The following is a 9169-nucleotide window of genomic DNA, read 5'->3' as shown; positions in this document are numbered from 1 at the left end:
GCTGGATTAGATTCGGTAAACAATCAAAACTCTAATTTTGAGTTATAATATATTTACTTTCATTTCCATATTTGAAGACACATTGTTCATGGTCTATTCTCATTATTTTATTACGTACAAAATCACTTCCTCCAAGTTTCAAATTAATGCCACCACAATATAAGTATTAATCAGAATTAATTAGGTTAAGGGAAAACAATAATTTAAATATTAAAGTAAATTATTAATTAATATATGATTAGTGTAATTACAAAATATGAAAAGAAATAAATTAAAAATATTATTATTAAAAAAATAATATTATATTATTATTTTGACTAATCTAATAATGTGGGGTTATGTCTAGAGAAGTTTTGAATTTATGAAAAATATGTAATTTTCATCAAATTTTAGAGATGATTTTAATGAAGCCAATGTTAATGCTCTCACACATGCCCACCTGCCATGCACATACTTTCACGTTGTAGTCCTCTTTTGTACGAATACAAATTTATTTTACTTAGTTTCGATTGTTTTTGCATATGAGATGTGATGAGAGGAGTTGAATTGAGATAAATGTTGAAAGTGGAATAAAATATTATTAGAATATATTTTTTTAATATTATTTTTATTTTGAGATTTGAAAAAGTTGAATTACTTATTTTATTTTTTTGTAAGAATTTAAAATTATGATGATTAGATAAGATTAGATATGATGGGATGAAAATGATTGCGAACACAAATGAATCCTTTAGAAGAAGACATTTGTAAAGCAAGTTTCTAAAGCAAGTTTCTAGAAGTTTGGCAACGACTTCTACAACATTCGGAGAATGGAGTGCGCGGTAAGTTTTTCTTGCATGACAAGCTTTCTATTTTATCCGATGGTTGCATGCACGAGCTATTAAAAAGCATGAATAAATATAAATACGTTTGTTGAAAAACAAAAAAGTTCAAACAAAAACACGAATGATTATTTTCAAACAAAGAAAATCAAGAAACTTAAACAAACACATAAATTTTTTTTAAGAATATTTTTATTTAAAAAAAAGATTTGAGGGTTAAAAACTATTTGTTGAGGTTTTTTTTTATAAGTAATAAAAGACTTTATTGAAATGAATGTATAGACGAAGTCTATGTATACAGGAAATATATAAAAAAAAAACACCTAAATACATTAAAAAAAAATAGAAAGTGACATCAAAAAATCGTGAACGGAAAGACCGTTATTTCTTAAAACTAAAAACCAAGACAATAAGGAATGAACAAAAAAAACACCGATCATTCTGTTACATCTAAATACACCTCATAAGACACAAGAGGATCATCTTCCACGACCCGCCCTCTTGAGAATAGCCATGAATCCCATTCCAACAAGCAAGTAGTTCGACCACTCCTGACCGCATCACCCACATCACCCAATCCAAGCAATTTTGCGAAAAACACCATTCCACAAAGCCCTTGCCACCTCACAATGCAAAAGGAGATAATCCATTGTTTCTCTATTCTTTTTGCACATGCAGCACTACTCCACAACAATAATACGTTGCTTCCTTAAATTGTCTAACGTCAAGATTTTTCCAAGAGAAGCTGTCCAAATGAAAAAAGCCACCTTAGAAGGCACATGTGACCTCCAAATGCACTTCCAAGGAAAGGAATGACTATTTATAATACGAACGAACAGTGAATTTTTTGCTCCCATTCGAAGTCCATAACATCCTATCTATGGCATTACCATTAATCCTCAGTGAATATAAAAGCTGAAAAAAGTTGAAACTCATTAATCTCTCAATCTTAAACTGCTCGAGTTAAATAAATATCCCAGTGAATCACACCATTAAAGCAAGAAAACAGATCTAAAACAACATCAAACTTATTTACAACCAATATAAAAATAGCTAAAAACATACTGTTGAGAGCTCGCTCACCACACCAAATTTCAAACTAGAAATGAATCCTCGATCCCTCACCAATAGCAAAGTTCACATGACCAACAACACTCTCTCAACTCTTTCTAATAAACTTCCAAAGCCATACACCATAAGTCCCCCAAACGACGTTAGAACACCAACCACCCCATGCACTACCATACCTTCGATCTATGATCTCCCTCCAAAGCGACTCTCATTCCAATTGATATCTCCATAACCACTTTCCCAATAAGCTTTATTGAAGGCCATCAAATTATGAACACCTAGTCCTCCAACCGAAATGGGAGTACAAACTTTATTCCAACTAACGATATAAAACTTAGTAGTTTCGCCATACCATCCCATAGAAAAGCACGAAATAGCTTCTCAATCTGGTTTGCCACTCTTGTAGGCAGTGGAAACAACGATAGAAAATAAGTAGGGAGATTACAGAGAGTACTCTTCAAAAGAGTGAGTCTACCCCCTTTAGATAAGTAAAGACGCTTCCAACTAGCCGACCTTCTCTCAACTTTCTCGACGACCCCATCCCAAATAGCACAAGCCGTAAAAGATGCCTCAAATGGAAGATCCAAATATTTCATAGGAAGTAAGGCAATCTTACAACCCAACAATCTTGTCAAGCTATTGATGTTGAGCTCCTCCCCAATCGAAACCAACTCAGACTTGCCCAGATTCACCTTAAGTCCCAAAACAACTTCAAAGCATAATAGTACAGCCCCTAAGGCTTGAATATGGCCACACTCCACATCACAAAAGATGATGGTGTCATCTACAAAAAGAAAATGCGAAAGAGTAATAGACCCATTAGTTTCATTACCAACTGAAAAGCCAAATAGAAATCCCTCTTACAGCAGCCTCCACAACAATGACAAAAAGGAAGGAAGATAAAAGGTCCCTCTGTCTCAATTAACCCAAACTATGGAAAAAGCCAGTATGATTACCATTCACCAAAATTGAGAATCAAGGAGTTGAAATATTGTGTCTAATCCATGAACACTACCTTGCCCTAAAGCCACATCTCTCAAGCATATAAAATAGGAAATCACAATTCATATGATCAAAAACTTTTTCCATATCCAACTTACAAAGGACATTGGGGGCACCCTCCCTCAGCTGATTGTCAAGACATTCATTAGCAATAAGCACCGAATCAAGAATTTGTCTACTCAGAACAAATACATTTTGGGGCTTAGAAATGATTTGTTCCATCATCTTACTTATTTGATTAGCAAGAACCTTTGATATTATCTTGTAAACCTCACTCACAAGACTAATAAGTCGAAAATCCTTGGAGTTAAGAGGCCCAGCTTTCTTAGGGATTAGAGCAATGAAGGTGGCATTAAAAGATATTTCAGACTTTTTAAAAGAGAAGAACTCCTGAAAAATCAGCATCACATCTTCTTTCACAATCTTCCAACAAACTTGAAAGAAGACCATTGAAAAACCATTCGGTCCAAGAGCTTTATCTTTGGCCATCCCACTAACCACCTAAAAAACCTCGTCTTCATCAAAGGGTCTCTCTAACCATCTCACATTAAGTGGATCAAGAGAGTAAAAAACCATCCCATCAAGCTTAGGCCTCCAAGAAGCAGATTCGAAGAAAAGGTCTTCTTAATAATGATCAATAAGATCCTGAATTTCAGGAGGAGAAGAGATCTCACAAGCATCATAATGAAGCATTTCAATGGCATTATTCCTGCAATGCGAGTTGACCATATTATGAAATTTTTTTGTACATTTATCCCCTTCTCTTAACCAAAGGGCCCTTGATTTTTACCGCCAAGAGATCTCCTTCATCAATAACACCCTCTCAAGGTAGGTAACCACAGTGTTTTTCCTAAAAAAATGCCTCCTCAGAAAGGACCCCATCTTCTTCTCCAGACTCCAAAACCTGCAACTCCTCCAAAAGAGAATTTTTCTGGCCATTGATATTCCCAAAAACTTTTGTGTTCTACTCCTTTAAATCAAGTTTCAAAGCTTTGAGCTTACTAGAAAGAATAAAGTTAGGAGTCCCTGTGAACTGATAAAATGACCACCAGCTTCTAACCTTATCAACAAAGTCATCAGTTTCTAACCACATATTTTCAAATTTAAAATACTTTCGACCCCCATGAATGCCACCACTGTCCAGCAAGATAGAAAAATGGTTCGAATACAGCCGGGACAATCTCTTTTGACATAACTCTAGATAATATGCCTCCTAAGAAGGGAAAATAAGAAAGCAATCCAATCTCGACCAGCCACAACCATTAGACCAAGTAGAGATGCCCCCCACAAGAGGAAGGTCCAAGGGCTCCAAGTAAAAAAATAGTTCAAAAAAATCTTCCATAGCTGGGGAAGAGCTAGAATTACCTGAACGTTCGCTCGAGAACCGAGTAATGTTGAAATCTCCACTCATACACCACGGAATGTCCCAAAGAGAGTGTAAACCAACCAATTCCTTCCACAATAGGCACCTTTCTCTATATGAGTTTGGGTCATAAATGCCCGCATACGCCCACTCCTATCCATCCTCTACATTTTTAAAGGAGCATGATACAATAATATTCCCAATACATTCCTACAAGAACTCTATCACCCTTGTGTCCCACATCAAAAGGACACATCTCGAAGCCCTCGAAGACGCTAAATATGCCCAACTCATAAAGGGACAACCCCACAAGCTACAAGTTAAACATCTATCAATGAAATGTACATTTGTTTCTTGTAAACAAACTATGTTAACCTTCCAATTACGTAACAAAGGCTTGATACGAGAACGTTTGTTAGGGTCTTTAAGTCCCCTAACATTCCAAGAAAGAATCTTAGGTTTCATAAAAAAGGTGAGATCCCCTCCCCTTCAATCTGTCCATTCCTCCACTCCCTTCCTTGATATCATAATTGATAAAGCATTCTAGTCTAGTCCTTAGCTCCCTTTCTTTTTTAGAATTAGATTTGAAAACCGAGGAACGTCCAGATTCAATGGCTATAAGAAGCACCTTAAATTGTTCTTCGAAACCATCACAAGAAATCCCAACACAGGCCTAAATTTCCTCTACCTTTTTTAGAACCCAATTTGACACAACACATGAAGGGGAAGAGCATGTATGAGAATTTGGTTATCATTACTCCCATCAACACAATCCCCTTCGCATGAAACCAGTTGCAGGTTTGAAACACAAGAAACCTCGCCATCCACACCCTGTTGCTCCATTTCAGAGTTAAGCATCACTTGTGAAAAAACCCCAATCACCTTCCCCGTACACAATAAAGCCTCCACTAGAAATAAAGGTTGAACAACCAATGAGACATGGTCTACTGAATGTGAACTCCTCACATATGGGATTAGAGACATTGATGGGACAACTATCTGGTCCTCCACCACTGTTCGAGACTCTAAATTCGGCCGAAATTTCCTATCCTCCAATTCCGACAACATTTTCGGTGTTGGCACACTCTTTGAAAAATCTACTAGCTCTGTCAGCGAGGTCTGTGCCGATCTTGAAGACAATGAATTGATGGTCGGCGCTGCAGGTGGGGGTGAAGGCATCACGCCCGATAACCCGAAATAAGCTTGATACGGGGCTTCTCTCGCCAAATGTGTAACAGGCTTTTTGCCAAGCCTGACCCAGTTTTTTGTTTACCCTTCTTATCCTCACCTAGCTTTGGGCCCATAGAGACTGACCAATTGTGTCAACAAGCCCCTGCTTATCCACTACTCCAGACTTGCAACCCCTCCATCCTTCATTGAGCCCAAGCTCATTTTCACCCAACTTAACATAAAATCGATTTTATCCCTCATGTCCAATATTGTGCACTACATGGACTACAAAGACAAACCCTTTCTGGCCCCTGACATGTAACACCCAAGCCCAGCTAGGCTGCTTTACAAAATTTTGGGTTATAGTTATGAAAAATCGTTTGGGATTACGAGTAAAATTTTTTAGAAGAGAGTTTGGGCCTAAGATATTTTTGGCGGTTTATAATTTTTTTTTAATAGGTTTGATAATTAGGTTTTAAAATCTTTAATGGATCAAGTGGATGTTCATAAAAAAAAATTTATGAGATAAGTGTATTTATTTTAGGTTGAGTAGAGACCCAGAACTTTAGATAAAAGCCATGCAATGATCTCGTTAAGGGTCCAAGACTTGAGCCTAAGTATATATTTTTTTACTTTATGTTATGTTATGTTATTTTCTTTTTTAGACGTAAGAACCCAGTCCGTGGAACCGTTTTCCAGACTCCATCGCACGGTTTGCATCCAATTTCCTTTTTCAGGAAGTCATTTCATCCTCTCCTCTAGGTTTTTTATCTCTTTACTATATATATCTTATATATACGTGTTAAGCATCCTCAACTTAGATTCAGCGCCGCTGCCCTCTCTTCACGCTTTAATCAGCCATTTAAACTCATCTGAGCTTCCACCCCCAACCTCAGTACAGACCACAGCCAGCCATCACTGCGCGGTAAAACACCAAACCGAATGACTCGGCTTGCTTCCAGTAAACCGCCACCCCAAAGCTAATCTGAGTGCCGCGACGCCGCCAAGCACTGTCCGCGTCAGTACCTCAGCCTCTCTCAGTTCACCACCCAGGCCGTGCGCCACCGCCCCTCCGAGTACCCCGTCCGGTTCTCAGCTATCCCTACCCCCTGTTTTTACACCAAGAAATAGAGGAATGTTTTCCCACCACCGTGCGACATCAACCTGCCAACCCACGCCGCCAGCCATCGTCCCGTCACCTTCGGTCCGCCGCACGCCACCTTGGTCTCTCGGTAAGCCACCGACACCCCCTCGTTGGAGCTCCCGTTTCGGTTTTACTCTTCCCCTCCACCTCTTCTCTCACTTTTGCTCTCTCTCTCTCTTGATTTCAGCTCTCTCTCTCTCTCTCTCCTTCTTTCCCCTTGCGACGTCGTCGAGGACATCACCACCACCTCAGCCCAGCTTTCGTCACACTCCCACGGTGCCATTGTCTCGGTTTTTCGTGGGTGAGCTTTTATTGCCACTCCCGTTTGAGCCTCTGCACGTTGTTATTTTTGGTAGTTGTTGTTAGTTGTGTAAAAAGGAAACAGATGGTATATATATATATATATATATATATATATATATATATATATCGGTGAACCCAGTAGGAAGAAGAGTGTGTTTTGGGTTTTGAGCTTTCTACCCCTTTTTATTAAAGGCATACTTTAATTTCTGGAGAGGCTTTTAATGAACTACAACTTATACCATTAGGCTCAGTTTTATTTGATTGGTGTTTAAATTTAGTGAGTTATTTATTAGTGGTCTGGGCTTAAGATTTATTTGATATACATCATTTTGATCAATCCGTCTATTTTTATTAGACGTGATTTCATTATGTTTAATAAACTGTTTTAGTAATTTTATTGGATTGAGATTTTTTTTTAGCAAGTTAAAATTTCACTATTACAGATATGAGTAGTTGGACTCAAATTCTTTTTATAATTATATTATCTAGTAGGAGATTTTATAGTTACACTTCAATAGTAAGTAAGTTAGATTTTTTGTTATGTTTAGTCGAAGTATTAAAAGGACATCGATGATTTTAGAAAGTGATGATATATTCTGAGGTTATGAGGATTTTAAGTTTTGAGGAATTAAAATAAGTTATTCTAGAAGGTTAGACTTAAATATTGAAATACATATTCAATGAAAATTTATGGGAATTACGTGATTACCTTATAGGTAACGATTGATAATTGTTCGGCATTGGGAGGAAATTTTTGGGAAACGCTAAGAAGTTCAGATAAGCGGGGTTCCTATGCTACACTTTGCATAAAATAAAATGATCTGAAATTGATTTTAGAAAATATGCATTTTTTGTTATGAAAAGAAATTTTGAAAACGATCTTAGTTATTTGTTCTGCATTACTCATGAAATTCTGTATAACTAGGAAATATTTTATGACATGACTAGTGTAGACATGAGCTTATTTTGACATTTTGTTTCCGAACTGTGCAAAAGAGAGCGAATATGAAATTTGTGCATAAATTATAATTTTGTGATCTGATTTTGTTCTGTTCTGAAAATGTTCTGTACTCTGATATGATAAGATGTGATTTTTGAAACCTCTGGCATGACATTCTATTTCTGTTCTGACCTTACCACGGGTGTAAAATTGTGGCCTCTGTTTAGGTTGGTACCAACTTTTCTGTTTCTGGTGTACCCACTTTGGAAACAAAGTGGTTTTCTGCGTGGTCTTTCTTATGTGCACACTCGGGGCTCCGGAAATGATAAGGGGAAGATTCACATTCTGTTTCTGCTCGGTTGGCCGCCGGGGTTTGCACAACCCTATCACGGGAGTTAAACATGGAATTCTGTTCTGATATAACATTTGTCTTTTTTTAGAAACGTTAAGAAAAATTAATCTAAATAAAAGGGATTCGAATCTTGATTCCTTTTATTTTTTATACTATCCATGTGAAATCATTACTTATCCAAAAAGTTTAAGCTAATGGGAAGAGATAAATTTTATTATTTATTTTATATCTTTACACTCCTCTCAATAAGTGGGTCCAATACGTGTAATATTTAATTAAATTGAGTGAAGTGTAGAGTTAGGATTTGAACTCAAAACCTTTGATTTGATACAATCTAAAATCACTATTTATCCAAAAAGTTTAAAGTAATGAAAAAATATAGATTTATTTATTTTTTTTATATCTTAATATTTATTCTCAAGAAGTAGATCTAATATATAAAATATTTAATTAAATAGAATGAAGTGTAGCTACAGAATTTGAATTCAAACTCTTTGTTAAAGATACCATTTGAAATTATCAGTTGTCTCGGAAATTTAAACTAATAAAAAGACAAAAATTTATTATTTATTTTATACGTTAACAATCTAAAAATATGGTGAAGTTAGCACCATTTGAGTTGGAGCTCGTTGGCACGAAGCCCACGTATTCGCGGATCATTGATCAAAGCTTATGCCGCTCAACCCATATCCGCGTTTGATCTTACGCTTCATTTCAAGTTCCCACTTCCCGGCGTATGCTGTGCTATAGCTGGTTGGTAGCTATTCAGTATTCACCAAATTAGAGTTTGACAGAGTATATCATGGAACATAACAACGAAACAAAAGCTCTGATCATATGACCAAGCTAGGAAGAAGTACGTACGAATCCTTGGACATGATGAAACGTTTCTCTCACTTGACGAGGAAATTAAACTAACAACTAATATCTTTATACAACAATGAAAAATACTCATCATATATAAACGCCGTAACAGTAGATGATCACGGCATGTTTACAGCCA

General features: G+C 36.6%; 1 protein-coding gene across 1 annotated transcript; it reads right to left on the bottom strand.

The window, feature by feature from the left end:
* Positions 1-2170: 2170 nt before the first annotated feature.
* On the bottom strand, positions 2171-3383 carry LOC121267971. The gene is made up of 2 exons (XM_041172065.1): positions 2993-3383; positions 2171-2676 (listed from the first exon to the last, which is right to left on the bottom strand). Exons 1-2 carry the CDS (start codon positions 3381-3383, stop codon positions 2171-2173), a joined length of 897 nt encoding a protein of 298 aa, XP_041027999.1.
* Positions 3384-9169: the final 5786 nt, after the last annotated feature.

The sequence above is a fragment of the Juglans microcarpa x Juglans regia genome, chromosome 5S, assembly GCF_004785595.1.
Source record: "Juglans microcarpa x Juglans regia isolate MS1-56 chromosome 5S, Jm3101_v1.0, whole genome shotgun sequence".
NCBI classification, from domain to species: domain Eukaryota; kingdom Viridiplantae; phylum Streptophyta; class Magnoliopsida; order Fagales; family Juglandaceae; genus Juglans; species Juglans microcarpa x Juglans regia.
The sequence above is the reverse complement of the archived record's forward strand: the minus strand, read 5'-3'. Positions and strand labels throughout refer to the sequence as shown.